General features: G+C 47.4%; 1 protein-coding gene across 4 annotated transcripts; it reads right to left on the bottom strand.

Moving 5' to 3' along the window:
• Positions 1-805: 805 nt before the first annotated feature.
• Positions 806-13913, bottom strand: LOC105497970 (zinc finger DHHC-type palmitoyltransferase 4). Of its 4 annotated transcripts, XM_011769590.2 has the most exons (8): positions 13824-13869; positions 12608-12787; positions 9471-9594; positions 8466-8539; positions 7879-8057; positions 6681-6806; positions 4847-5091; positions 806-1185 (listed from the first exon to the last, which is right to left on the bottom strand). In XM_011769590.2, the coding sequence occupies exons 3-8, from the start codon at positions 9585-9587 to the stop codon at positions 892-894; spliced, it is 1035 nt and encodes a 344-aa protein (XP_011767892.1). In that variant the 5' UTR covers positions 9588-9594; positions 12608-12787; positions 13824-13869; the 3' UTR covers positions 806-891. The 4 variants fall into 4 exon arrangements, with proteins under 4 accessions (XP_011767892.1, XP_011767902.1, XP_024653769.1 ...); XM_011769600.3 differs by lacking the exon at positions 12608-12787 and having other exon boundaries at positions 13824-13913; XM_024798001.2 differs by lacking the exons at positions 9471-9594; positions 12608-12787 and having other exon boundaries at positions 13824-13884.
• Between the last annotated feature and the right edge of the window lie 619 nt (positions 13914-14532).

Here is a 14532-nt window from a genome sequence, read left to right as displayed (position 1 = left end):
GGTTGATTTCACCATGCTTTCCACCAGCAAGGATGCGGGGTGGTGCCGGGCTTTGGCTTGGGCCAGCGGACTTGGGTTCCCTGGCCGCCCCAGCTACCCGTCTTCATGTTTCCATCTGTTCTCAGCTGGGGAGCTACGGGGGTAGATGGCTGGAAGGACCCCTGCCCCTGATTCCCATTTCCCCGCCTCTCTGGCTGCGGGCTCCTTGGCCTAGCAGGGTGCAGAACACCTGCCACCTGCACTTGAGAGCCCTCCCACTCCAAAGACCTTCCGCACCAAGACCTCATTTCTGGCAGTCATCTCTCCTCTGAAATAGGTGGCAGTTCACTTTCACAATATTTAAACTAGTCAGAAAGGGCTTGAATGTGGACAGAGGAGGGCAGGCCGGAGGCCTCGCATGCAGGAATGTGCCTGGTGTACAAGCCCATACTGGCCAGAAGGCAGGCCTGGGTGAGGACACTGTTGTTGAGATGAAAATCCCCTGGGGGAGAGAGGAGAATAGAGGGGGGCATAAAAGAAAGCACAGCCAGGCACAACGTGCAGGCGCCAAGTCGAGACCCTCCTGCATATCCGGCAGGTCAGAGACACGGCTGCAAGCCCCTCCTGTCCACATGCCCAGAGTTTAGAGACACCAAGGTCTCAGCATCACCTGGAATCTCTGAGAAGTCCTCTCTTGATTCCCTTGACACCAAGACTTCAGAGGTGCCCGGTTTCAAAAGAAGATAAGCAAGGGGATTCCTCAGTCAACACCCATTTTCCCCTCTCTCCCTTGCCCACTGGTAGTGATTTATAAGCACAGTAGAAATCAAAACAAACAAGCCATGCTTGGAAAACGAGGATCCACATGTGTAAATAAACGGGAACTACAGCTCAAAGGCAGTCACACACTTGTCATTCTTGTTTCTTCCTCCCATGACATGGAAAGGCAGGTAGAAAGATCTCTTGAAGGTTGCTCCGAAGCCCGTGGGAGTGAATGTTCCGGTGGACTTGGGGCTCTGCTGATGGAGGCCAGGCCACAAGGGGACAACGCTGGCACCAGGCCCAGTCACCTCTGTACCACTCATTAGTAGTCTGATTGGTGGCCGCCAGGTACAGGGCAAAGCACAGGTAGCCACCCAGGAGGAAGCTCAGGACCACGACAAAGCCCAGCATGAAGACAATCCGTGGAAAAGTCAGGAAGAGGTACTGGGGGCAGAGAAAAGGCAGTGATTTAGGCAGCTGGACTGTGACATCCGAGAGAGTGAAAACCGGCCAACCCTGGGCCTGCCACAGCCACCAGCGCTGCTTCCTCAGCCCACCTACCTGTGTCCAAATGTGACAAACTGAACATAAACAGCACTGAGAAGCAGCCCAGGAATTATCCCAGTACATACAAGTTTCCTGTGGGATGAAGGAAGTGTTCACACTGAAGGAAAAGGGGAAGTTTACTCAGGAAAATGTGCTATTCCAGTTAGCTATTTATAAAATAAATGCAGACTTCATTCATCAAAATAAAATCCGGATGGACAAAAGAGATCAATGTCTTTCTTAAAACAATACAACCCCAAAAATAGATGTGCAAGGATATTCATTGTATCATTGATTTTATCAACCCCTCTTCCGAAGTTTTTTTCTTTTCCTTAATAAATAGAAACAGGGGCCGGGCACAGTGGCTCACACCTACAATCCCAGCATTTTGTGAGGCCGAGGTGGGCAGATCACTTGAGGTCAGGAGTTCGAGACCAGTCTGGCCAACATTGTGAAACCCTTCTCTACTAAAAATACAAAAATTAGCTGGGTGTAGTGGCACATGCCTGTAATCCCAGCTACTCAGGAGGCTGAGGCAGAAGAATTGCTTGAACCCAGGCAGTGAAGGTTGCAATGAGTTGAGATTTTGCTACTGCACTGCAGCCTAGGCAACAGAGCAAGACTCCGTCTCAAAAAATAAAAATAAAAAGGCTGGGTATGGTGGCTCACGTCTGTAATCCCAGCACTCTGGGAGGCCAAGGCAGGTGGATCACAAGGTCAAGAGATGGAGACCATCCTGGCCAACATGGTGAAACCCCGTCTCTACTAAAAATACAAAAAAATAGCCGGGGGTGGTGGTGGGCACCTATAGTCCCAGCTACTCAGGAGGCTGAGGCAGGAGAATGGCATGAACCCGGGAAGTGGAGCTTGCAGTGAGCCAAGATAGTGCCACTGTACTCCAGCCTGGGCAACAGAGTGAGACTCCGTCTCAAAAAAAAAAAAAAAAAAAATTTAAAAATCAATAGAAACAGGGTCTTGCTATGTTGCCCAGGCTGCTTTCAAACCCCTGGCCTTGAGTGATCCTCCTGCCTTGGCCTTCCAAATTGTTGGGACTACAGGTGTGAGCCACTGCACCCAGCCAAGAAACAAGTTAACTGTCCATCCATCAGGAAGGGTAAACTCTGGGATGGTCACACAATGGGAAAACAAGGAGCCATTAAAAATGATGTCAATTTCTATGTACTGATTGTGAAAAGATTTAACATATTGACTAATGAGAAAGACAAGATGCAAGGATTACACTGTGATCTTGTTTGGGTAAAAACAAAACTGACTCCGTAAATGGTGTATGACCATAGGAACTGCGCTGCTTCAAGTTTTGTTTTTGCAATAAGCAAAATGAAGAATTTAGAAAGTTTAATATTTTTGAAAGTCACAAGCAAAGAGAACATTTAACAAAACTCCTGATGGAGGAGACTTTCTAGTTGAAGTTACAAAGAAAAGAGATTTGATGAGAAAGAATGTCTGAACTTTTCTATACCAAAAAACCCAAAAAAACCCCAAACCCCATTCCCAAGATCCAAAAGATCCACAAACAAAAAAACCAGTATAACAAAAGATTAACTGTCATTATCATATAAAGGCCTCAAATCAAGAGTTATTCTGGGCCAGTCACAGTGGCTCACACCTGTAATCCCAGCACTTTGGGAGGCCAAGGTGGCAGCACTTGAGCCCAGGAGTTCCAGGTCATAGTGAGCTGTGCTGGTGCCATTGCACTCCAGCCTAGGTGACAGAGTGAGACTCTGTCTCAAAAAAAAAAAAAAAAAAGTTACTATATGACCCAGCAGTTCCACTTCTAGGTGGAATTTACCCAAGAGAAATATATGTTTTTAAAAACATAAAACATATGTTTTTAAACATAAAACATAAAAAACATAAACATAAAACATGTTTTATAAACAAAAACATGTCCACACAAAAAACTTGTACATGAATGTTCACAGCAGTATTATTTAAAAATAGCCAAAAAGTGAAAACACCGAAATGTCCATCAACTGATAAACAAATAATTAAAATTCAGTCTATCCATACAATGGAATACTATTCAGCCATAAAAAAGAATGAAATATGGCCGGGCGCGGAGGCTCACGCCTATAATCCCAGCATTTTGGGAGGCTGAGGTTGGTGGATCACTTAAGGTCAGGAGTTCAAGACCAGCCTGGCCAACATGGTAAAACCTCTTCTCTGCTAAAAATACAAAAATTAGGCAGGTGTGGTGGCTTGTGCCTGTAATTCCAGCTATTCAGGAGACTGAGGCAGGAGAATTGCTTGAACCCGAGAGGCAGAGGTTGCAGTGAGCCGAGATCGCACCATTGCACTCTAGTCTGGGCAATGAGAGTGAGACTCCATCCCAAACAAACAAAAGGAATAAAGTAGATTCGTGCTACATGAATTAACCCTGAAAACCTTGTGCCACAAGAAAGAAGCCAGGGGAAAAGACCATATATTGCACAATTCCATTCACATGAAGTGTCCAGAAAAGGCCTAACCCAAAAGTCAGAAAGTAGATTAGTGATTACCTGGGTCTAGGGCAGGAGGGAATGGAGATGATGAAATGTTCTGAAATTAGACAGTGGTGAGGGTTGCACAAGTCTGTGAATACACTCATACCACTGTGGTATACTTTAAAGGGTGAATTTTATGATATGTGAATTTTTTTTTTTTGAGATGGTGTTTCGCTCTTTCACTCTTGTTGGCCAGGCTGGAGTACAGTGGTGCAATCTCAGCTCACTGCAACCTCCGCCTCCCAGGTTCAAGTGATTCTCCTGCCTCAGCCTCCCGAGTAGCTGGGATTACAGGTACTGGCCACCACGCCCAGCTAACTTTTTTGCATTTTTAGTAGAGACGAGGTTTCACCACGCTGGCCAGGCTGGTCTTGAACTCCTGACCTCAGGTGATCCGCCCACCTTGGCCTCTCAAAGTGCTGGGATTACAGCTGTGAGCCACCATGCCTGGCCCAATATGTGAATTTCATATCAGTTTAGAAAAAGGAAAAACTTCACATTTGTTAGTTTCTGAGACAAGGTCTTGCTCTGTCACCCAGGCTGGGGTGCAATGGTGCAATCTCGGCTCACTGCAACATCTCCCTCCCGGATTCAAGTGATTCTTGTGCCTTAGCCTCCCGAGTAGCTGGAACTATGGGCATGTGCCACCACACCCAGCTAATTGTTTGTATTTTAGTAGAGATGGGGTTTCATCATGTTATCCAGGCTGGTCTCAAACTCCTGAGCTCAGGCAATCTGCTTGCCTTGGCCTCTCAAAGTGCTAGGATTACAGGCATGAGTCACTGCACCGGCCCCAGCTCATTTTTGTATTTTTTGTACAGACAAGGTCTCTACAGGAGACCAGTTATTCAATCATCTGCTGATGGACATTTGGATGTTGCCCAGGCTGGTCCTGAACTCCTGGCCTCATGAGATCCTCCCACCTCGGCCTCTAAAAGTGCTGGGATTACAGGCGTGAGCCACCACGCCCCACCTAACTTCATGCTTTTACTGGGAAAATAAATGTCCTTTTTGCAATTCTGAAACTTGAAGTCAGAAACCTACAGCATAATTACCTGAATAAGGAAGACCGTGTCCATAACATGGAGGTGTCCAAGGTCATCGACATAAGTCTCCTGGTATAGATCCGACATCACCACCAAGTGGATCAGAAAAGTGGTGCTCACAATGGCGACGGTGGCAGCCGAGGCCGTCAAGGTCAAGAGGTAGATGAGGAAGTACCTGATGTTCCAGGCCCCGATGCAGTTGTTCACCCAAACACAGTGATGGTCGAAACGGTGCACACACCAGTTACACACACCTGCACAGAAACAAGGGGGCATGTGCTGGGATGGTGCTTGATGAGACAAGGACGCCGCACACCTGCTGAGATTTTCACAGTCTGACCACTGGATGTATAATCAGAGGGAAATGGCACTGCTTAGTTCCAAACTAAGCTTTTGGAAGTGCAGTGTCCAGTACAGGAGCTGCCAGCCAGATGTGGGTATTGAGCACTTGCAATCTGGCTACTAGAAAAATCTGAGGTGGTGGCATGGACCCGGGGTCCCGGCTACTCAGAGGCTAGGCGGGAGGATCATTTGAGCACAGGAGGTCAAGGCTACAGTGAGCTATGATCGCACCACAGCACTCCAACCTGGGTTAACAGAGTGAGACGCTATCTCAAAAACCAAACCAAAAAATGGAAAGGACATTTTGTCAATATTGACAAATTTACATTTGTTTTTTACTACAATATTCCTTTGAATTCAGTGTAAATATGGAGGCAACAGAAGAGTTAGTTAATTTACTTGACTTGGATAGACATGTTTTAAAACTGATGTTCCTGCTTTAAAGTCAAGTCAATTCTTCTGATTAAGATGAATCATTATGTCAACGTAGACATGGATGGTAAAGGAAAATGATTTTTTTGGTACCAAATTCAGATATTGGAAAACTTTTAAGAATGTATGGATATAACTTGCACCTGTGAGTCTACTTTTTCAACTGTACATTTTATTAAATCTAAATACACAAGTATTTCCACATGAAAATTTAGTGTCCAAATCAAGACGTGCTGTAAATGTAAAATACACACCAGATTTCAAAGGCTTAGTAGGAAAAAGAGAATATAAACTACCTCATGAAGAATTTTTTACATTGATTACATGTTAAAATGATATTTTACATATATTAGGTTAAATAACATACTGATTAAAACTGTCTCCAAGCACAGTTACATTTTGAAAAACATTTTTAAAAACTGTTTCTATTTATGGCTTTTTCTTTTTTTTTTTGAGACAGGGTCTTGCTGTGTTGCTGAGGCTGGAGTGTGGTGGTTTAACCATAGCTTACTGCGGCCTCGATCTCCTGGGCTCAAGTGATCCTCCCGCCTCAGCCTCCTGAGTAAGCCAGGACTACAACTTTTGTATTTTTTGTAGAGGTGGGGTTTCCCCATGGTACCCAGGCTGGTCTTGAACCCCTAGGTTCAAGAGATCTGCCTGCCTCCCAAAGTACTGGAATTCCTGGCATGAGCTGCTGCGCCTAGCCACATTCTATTTTTGTTAGACAGCACTGGTCTAGAATCTTGGGCCCTCCCCAGAAGACTAGGCTTTGTAGGACTGAAATCCACAAACACAACATCCACAGAAACACCTTCTGGGGAGCATGTCCTCCCATGTGGTGAGGGAAGGGCTGTTATGCCCGGGGATGAGGACTGTCTACTACATAGGAACACAAGACCTGACCCTCACTCATCTGAAAGAAACCATTATCTCAACTCTACAAGTAATGGCCACACCACGTCTGGGGGTGAACTGGCTCTTCTTTTAGATTCAGGAAACAGTCCCTCACAGACAAAGCCCGCACATGTGCTGTTGGGGGTGCCGCTGGAGTCATGAGAACCACACTCACTGCAGTGCTTGGATCGAGCTGGTTTCCTTAAAGCACAAGTAGAGCACCTCACGTTCTTTGGAAACATCACTTCATCAAATTCATAAACATGAAGAAATAATAATTCATTTGCTTTTGTTATAATGCCTGGGAAAAGTAAGGATATATGTCAGTTTCGTGCAATATGGTGGACTGGATGGTCACAAAACCCGTCCTGATAAAACACAACTGAAACTGCTATCTTTAATATCTTAAGCAATTCTTTTTTTTTTTTTTTTTTTTTTTGAGACAGTCTTAGTTTGTCATCCAGGATGGAGTGCAGTGGCGGGATCTTGGCTCACTGCAACCTCTGACTCCCGGGTTCAGGTGATTCTCCCACATAAGCCTCCCAAGTAGTAGCTGGGATTACAGATGTGCTAACGCACGCCTGGCTAATTTTTTGTTTTTTTCTTTGTTAATACAGATGGGGTTTCACCATTTTCGCCAGGCTGGTCTGGAACTCCCGACCTCAGGTGATCCTCCCACCTAGGCCTCCCAAAGAGGCTGGGATTACAGGCATGAGCCACCACGCCCAGCCGTGCAATTCATTTTTAATAACAGCTTTATTCAGATATAACTCACAAACCTAATTCACCCATTTAAAGTGTACAATTCCGCCAGTGCGGTGGCTTAGGCCTATAATCCCAGCACTTTGGGAGGCTGAGGTGGGTGGATCACGAGGTCAGGAGTTTGAGACCAGCCTGGACAACATGGTGAAGCCCTATCTGTACTAAAAATACAAAAATTGGCCAGGCGAGGTGGTGCACACCTGTAGTCCCAGCTACTTGGGAGTCTGAGGCAGGAGAATTGCTTGAACCTGGGAGGCGGAGGTTGCAGCAAGCCGAGATCGCACCACTGCACTCCAGCCTGGGCGACAAAGCATGACTCCATCTTAAAAAACAAAAAAAGGAACAGCACCATACCAATCACGTGCTCTATATATGACAAAATGAAGTGAAAGTATTAAAAAGATAAACTAAAAATTTTAAGCGGTTCTAAATAACCCGTGGGTCGAAGAAGAAAAAAAATTAGAAAACACTCCAAACTGAAAGATAAGGAAAATGCTACACATCAAATCTTTTACAAAGTCCTCGGGGTGGGGGAGCCTCTCCTTGTTTGCAGCACTATTAGTAAGACAGTGGAGCTGTCACCATGCTGTATGCTAAGAGCCTCAACTTACCAGGATTGGTTACACAAGTCAGGGTGAAAGAAAACAGGTTTACAACTAGCAGCAGATAGGGCAGAAGAAGGTAATACAAGGAGAACTCCAGCTCCTGACAGTAGCCAAATACTTCCCAGGTGTACTCAGTATAAACCATCCCTTGCAAGACCAGGTGCAGGACAATGAAGGTGTGGTTTCTGAAAGAAAACAGGCACACGGCTTGTTCGTGGGGGCTTCTCCTTGAAGAAATTGTATGATACTAAAGAAAGTAACCAAGGGTCAACCACTTCCTTTGGGCTTGAGATAGTAGTAAGAATTACATAGAAAACTCTGTGAAACATTCTGCATGTATTTAACAGACATACATGTCAGTATTTTCCCAATCTTTAAATATCACTATTTAAAAGTAGACAAGTTAAAATCTCCGTCTCAAAAGGTAGATTAACTATGAGTAGAGGCTCCCAACTCAGGACTCTTGATTCTTTCTGGCCTTCTTTCCCTCACCATGCTGGAAACCATGAGGAGCTTCCTGAAGCTGGAGGATCTCAACAATTAATAATCAAAGCAGAAAAGAGGAGAATATTTAAACTCTGAAATAGAAATACCTCGTATGGAAAAGGTAGTGAAGCGATCTGTGCATGGCTCTCTGAAGACATTCTGGAATTACACAGGAAAATATCTGAAACAAAAGGAAAGGGAAAGATTCCATTTCACTTCTCACTTCTCCACTCCCAAACAAATCAGACACTCCACACACAGCTGGCAATCTGCGTGAGAGGAAGTTTGGTTTCTGTATACAGGTAAAGAAGTGATTTAGAAGAGAATAAAGAGGGGAATTCTTTCTACTGGTCTTCCTTTCACACCAGTTCCATTTCTAGTCTGACTCTGAAGAAGGCACCTGTCAGGGTCTTCAGGGAAAGTGAGGTGAGCAGAGGGAATGGGTCGCGGAATGTTAATGTGAAGGCCGCTACTTCCCCGGCCTGGGTTCAATCCCAGGTTCCAGCGTCCACACCCAGATCACTGGGCTTGGCCCAGGTCCCTCCCAAGTCAATGCCTTCCCATAGGCTGCTTGTCCCGTTTTGCTGACTTTGATCCCTGAAGGAGGGGGGCCAGTCAATGCTGAGCTTTCTGCTCATACATCCCCCAGAGTCACCCATCAAGTACCCCAGGCGGACCCTGCTCATATCCATGCCCAATCACAGGCATCTAATCCAGAGGAAAACAGCAACCTCTTCTCTCAAAGCACCACCGCAAGAGGACTTTCAGCAGGAACAAAAAACACACACAGACAGAGGCTATGGAATGTCCCACAACTGCCATCAGTGAAATAAATCCATCAATGACGTTGAGTGGCATCTTTTTTGTGGTTGTTGAGACAGGGTTTCACTCTGTAGTCCAGGCTGGAGTGCAGTGGTGTGATCATAGCTCACTGCAACTTCAAACTCCTGGCTCAAGGGATCCTCCTGCCTCAGCCTCCTGAGTAGCTGGGATTACAGGTGTGAGCCACTGCACCCAGCCTGGCATCTCCTTTTTGTCCTGTAGCAAAACTGGTGAGTCTCTTAGACTAGCACAGTATTCAAATTCCAGTGCTATCCAAGGATCATCCTTACCTGTGCTCCTCCCCTGGCCAGGCCTTTCAAGCTATGGGTTTTCGAGCAGACGCAGATAAGAACAAGACCCATCACCACCAAAGCCAGGTAGAACAAGAAGAGGATCAGGAAGTCCATCCTGGGGCTACAAAGGAATAGGAAGAGTGTGACTATCTGCTACTGAGATTTCTTCCATGACACACATTCTCAGAAATCAACTCCCAAATGGCCACCAAAACAGAATTCACCTAGACTTTAATGATGTCTCAAAGCAAAAACCAGAAAAACCAACAAACAAAACAGAATTCCTCAGGCACACACAACAGAGGCCTGCTGCCTCTCACTGGGGCCTCCCAAATGGTCCTGAGCTCCCTCCATCAGGATAAAAATTCTGGGCCAGGTGTGGTGGCCCATGCCTGTAATCCCAGCACTTTGGGAGGCAGAGGTGGGCGTATCGCTTGAGCTCAAGAGTTTGAGACCAGCCTGGGCAACACAGTGAGACCCTGTCTCAATTAAAAAAAAAAAAAAATTTTTTTTTTCTCGAGACGGAGTTTGGCTCTTGTTACCCAGGTTGGAGTGCAGTGGCGCAATCTTGGCTCACTGCAACCTCCGCCTCCCGGGTTCAAGCAATTCTCCTGCCTCAGCCTCCCTAGAGGGTGGGATTACAGGCATGTGCCCCATACCTGGCTAATTTTTGTATTTTCAGTAGAGACGAGGTTTCACCAAGTTGGCCAGGCTGGTCTCGAACTCCTGACCTCAGGTGATCCGCCTGCCTCAGACTCCCACAGCGCTGGGAGTACAGGCGTGAGCCACTGCACCGGCCCAAGATAAAAATTTTGAATCTAACACTCTAACACTGTGGCCTGCCTTTGAAGCATCTCCAACCTGCAAATGCAAAATAAACTAAGAAAGAAAATGCATCCACCTTCCTTGCCCCCAGGCACGAATCATTCTTTTACTTCCTGAAATATTCACAAAGATACTGAAACTAGGCCTCATAAAACTTAGAAACTAGGCCTCATATAGAAAAAATTAACACCAGGTGGCTCTGGATAGGGTCCCACCCTGCCTCGATAGGGACCCACCCTGATAGGGTCCCACCCTGCCAATTCTGGGAAACAACCTCATGGGGTCCCACCCTGCCAATTCCGGGGGTCCCACCCTGCCTCGAAGTTCCCGGAATCAACAACTCCAGGAAAAAAACCTCATAAGGTCCTGCTCTAACCAATCAGCATAAGACACCTTGCTCAGGCCATAGCTAGACCCAATCATTTTGCGCCTTAAGCTTTGTTTGAATTTCGCGCCATAAGCTGTGTTTGAACTTGTGTTTGCCTATATAAACAGCCTGTAACAAGCAGTCAGGGTCCCAGGGCCAACTTAGAGCTTGGGACCCTAGCGCGCTAGTAATAAATAACTCTCTGCTGTGAATCTCGTGTCGGTGATCCTTCGCGGCGACCCCTGCCCAGGAGGGAATCGACAGTTCGGTTCCAACAATACAAGATTTCCCCCCAAAGAATCTGCTGACAATGCCTGGAGAACAAGCATCTCCTAGAGGCAGTCAGGAGCCCTGCACCCAGAATCAGGCATCCTGTCCTAAGAAGCATCCCTCCAAGAACTGGCCACAACTATCAGGAATCACCCTCTGGAACCAGAGTCAACACACAGGCCTGTGTTAAAATACTGGATACTGTGGCCGAGCATGGTGGCTCACATCTATAATCCCAACACTTTGGGAGGCCAAGGCAGGTGGATCATGAGGTCAGGAGTTTGAGACCAGCCTGGTGGTTTCAGCCACCAACATGGTGAAACCCCCATCTATACTAAAAACACAAAAATTAACCGGGCATGTGGCACATGTCTGTAATCCCAGCTACTCAGGGGCCTGAGGCAGGAGAATCGCTTGAACGCTTGAACCCGGGAGGCAGAGGTTGCAGTGAGCTGAGATCATGCCACTGCACTCTAACCTGGGTGACAGAGTGAGACTCTGTCTCAAAAAAAAAAAAAAAGAAAAAAGAAAGAAAGACACTAAGACACTGGACACTAGAATTCTTTTTTTTTTTTTTTTTTTTTTTTTTTTGAGATGGGGTCTCGTTCTGTCACCAGGCTGGGGTGCAGTGGTGATCCTGGCTCACTGCAACCTCCGACTCCAGGGTTCAAGCGATTCTCCTGGCTCAGCCTCCCGAGTAGCTGGGATTACAGGTGCATGCCACCACACCCGGCTAATTTTTGTATTTTTAGTAGAGACAGGGTTTCACCGATTTGGCCGGGATGGTCTCAATCTCCTGACCTTATGATCCTCCTGCCTCGGCCTCCCAAAGTGCTGGGATTACAGGCGTGAGCCACTGCGCCCAGGGATACTGGAATTCTTTTCCATAGTGTAGTGGTTTAAAACCAAAAAATAGAAAAGAAAAAAAAAGGTACTGGAATTGGCCGGCCATAGTGGCTCATGCCTGTAATCCCAGCACTTTGGAAGGCTGAGGCGGGAGGATCACTTGAACCCAGGAGTTCAAGACCAGCCTGGGCAACAAAGCGAGACCCCCATCTCTACAAAAAATACAAAAATTAGCCAGGTGTGGTTGCGCATGCCTGTGGTCCCCAATACTCAGGAGACTGAGGTGGGAGGATTGCTTGAGGACAGGAGTTCAAGCTTGGGCGACAGCATGAGGCCCTGTCTCAAAAACACTCACCAGCCGGGCGCGGTGGCTCAAGCCTGTAATCCCAGCACTTTGGGAGGCCGAGACAGGCGGATCACGAGGTCAGGAGATCGACACCATCCTGGCTAACATGGTGAAACCCCGTCTCTACTAAAAAATACAAAAAACTAGCTGGGCGAGGTGGCGGCGCCTGTAGTCCCAGCTACTCAGGAGGCTGAGGCAGGAGAATGGCGTAAACCCGGGAGGCGGAGCTTGCAGTGGGCTGAGATCCGGCCACTGCCCCCTAGTCTGGGCGACAGAGTGAGACTCCATCTCAAAACAAAACAAAACAAAACAAAAACAAAACAAAACAAAACAAAAAAAAAAACCACTCACAAAAAGATACCGGAACTGGTTACTTTTGACCTTAGCAGATATGATTCTGGGCTGGAATTCCAAGTGAGATAAACAAGAAACTATTCATGACATGATAGGCGAGAGCAAACAAACAGCAACAGCTCTCACCGGGTGATTCAGGGTGCCCAGCCTACATTTCTTTTGGTTGGATAATTTTCAGTTGGCAGCTCTGGCATTCCTCCTACCAACATTCACAGATAATTCAAACAGCAGCTCCTCTTGGGCGCAGTGTGTGCCTGGCACGACTGGTAGCTACCGGACATTGTCCTTCCAGGAGCCTGGATCTGACTGCAGAGACAGATCAATTCGACACCCACATAATAAAACAAGAGTAGCAGTCAAAGGCAGAATACCTTGTGGAAAAGGATTTGGAAGCAGGGGATTTTCAGCACCCCCAGCACAAATGGGTAAGACTTTGGGAGAAATGGTCCAGACTAAGTTGCTCAGGCCGGCTCCCAAATCTTTGGGAGGCCAAGGCAGGAGGATCGCTTGAGGCTAAGAGTTCGAGACCAGCCTGGGCAACATAGTGAGACCACTGTCTCTACATAAAAATTTAAAAATCAGCGGGACGTGGTGGCACGCACCTGTGGTCCCAGCTACTTGGGAGGCTGAGGTGGAAGGATCGCTTGAGCCCAGGAGGTCAAGGCTGCAGTGAGCTGTTATGGTACCACTACCCTCCAGCCTAGGCCACCACAAAGCTGGACCCCATCTCTAAAAATAATAAAACAGGCTAGGCGCTGTAGCTCACGCCTGTAATCCCAGCACTTCGGGAGGCCGAGGCGGGTGGAACACCTGAGGTCAGGAGTTTGAGACCAGTCTGACCAACATGGTGAAATCCATCTCTACTAAATACCAAAATAATTAGCCAGGCATGATGGCGCATGCCTATAATCCCAGCTACCCGGGAGGCTGAGGCAGAATTGCTTGAATCTGGGAGGCGGAGATTGCAGTGTCCAGCCTGGGAAACAAGAGCGAAAAGCTGTCTCAAAATATAACAATAATAAAGACTTTGAGAGAAACAGCTAGTTGAGAAGAAATAAGCCAAGTCGGTAGCCTCAGGTCTCTCCCTGCCCCTCCCCATTAGGGCCTCCCGAAGCTACCCGCATCCAGGACACCTGGACGGAGCTTTCCCTGGGGGCTGGAGCCCTGGTAGGGGGACGTGGAGTGCAGCAGGCTCTGAGGGGACACCGGGGCGGCCCCGGACTTGGGCGAGGTGGCGGTGGGACGGCGGCCCCACACACGAGGGGTAAGGGAGGGTCAGAGGAGGAGACTGACGGTCCAGGGACAGCCCAAGCTTCCCACAGCCCCGCGGAGGCGGCCTTACCGCCCGCCGCTGGGCTCCGGCGCCTCCCGGGCAGGACACAAGACTTCCTGCAGGCTAGTGACATCAGCGCGACGCCCCTGCGGGGCTGACTTCCGGCGGAAGTGTGCGAGGGCCTCTGCCGGTTGCAGGGCTGGACTAATAGTGACCTCCCCGGCGCCCTCGCAGGCAGCCTGGGGACCTCTGTGGCCAGGTGTAACCGCTGGGAAGTGCGATTGTATTGTATTGTATTGTATTGTATTGTATTGTATTGTATTGTATTGTATTGTATTGTATTGTATTGTATTTTTTCTTATTTGCTTATGTATTCATTCAGAAATTGTATTGTATTGTATTGTATTGTATTTTTTCTTATTTGCTTATGTATTCATTCATTCAGAAACAGCCTCACCCTGTCGCCCAAGCTGGAGTGCAATGGCCTTATCATAGCTCACTACAGCCTCCAACTCCTGGGCTCAAGCAATGTCTCCTGCCTCAGCTTCCCAAGTCGCTGGAACCACAGGTGCATGCCACCATACCCGTCTAATTTTTTTTTTTTTTTTAATAGAGACAGGTGTTTCACTATGTTGCCCAAGCTGATCTCGAACTCCTGGGCTCAAGTGATCTTCCCACCTCGGCCTCCCAAAGTGTTGAGATTACAGGTGTGAGTCCCTGAACTGGGGTGGAAGTGGGATTTTAGAGCAATATTGCCAGCAGACTTACAGGAGGACCG

The sequence above is a fragment of the Macaca nemestrina genome, chromosome 4 (assembly GCF_043159975.1).
Source record: "Macaca nemestrina isolate mMacNem1 chromosome 4, mMacNem.hap1, whole genome shotgun sequence".
NCBI classification, from domain to species: Eukaryota; Metazoa; Chordata; class Mammalia; order Primates; family Cercopithecidae; genus Macaca; species Macaca nemestrina.
The sequence above is the reverse complement of the archived record's forward strand: the minus strand, read 5'-3'. Positions and strand labels throughout refer to the sequence as shown.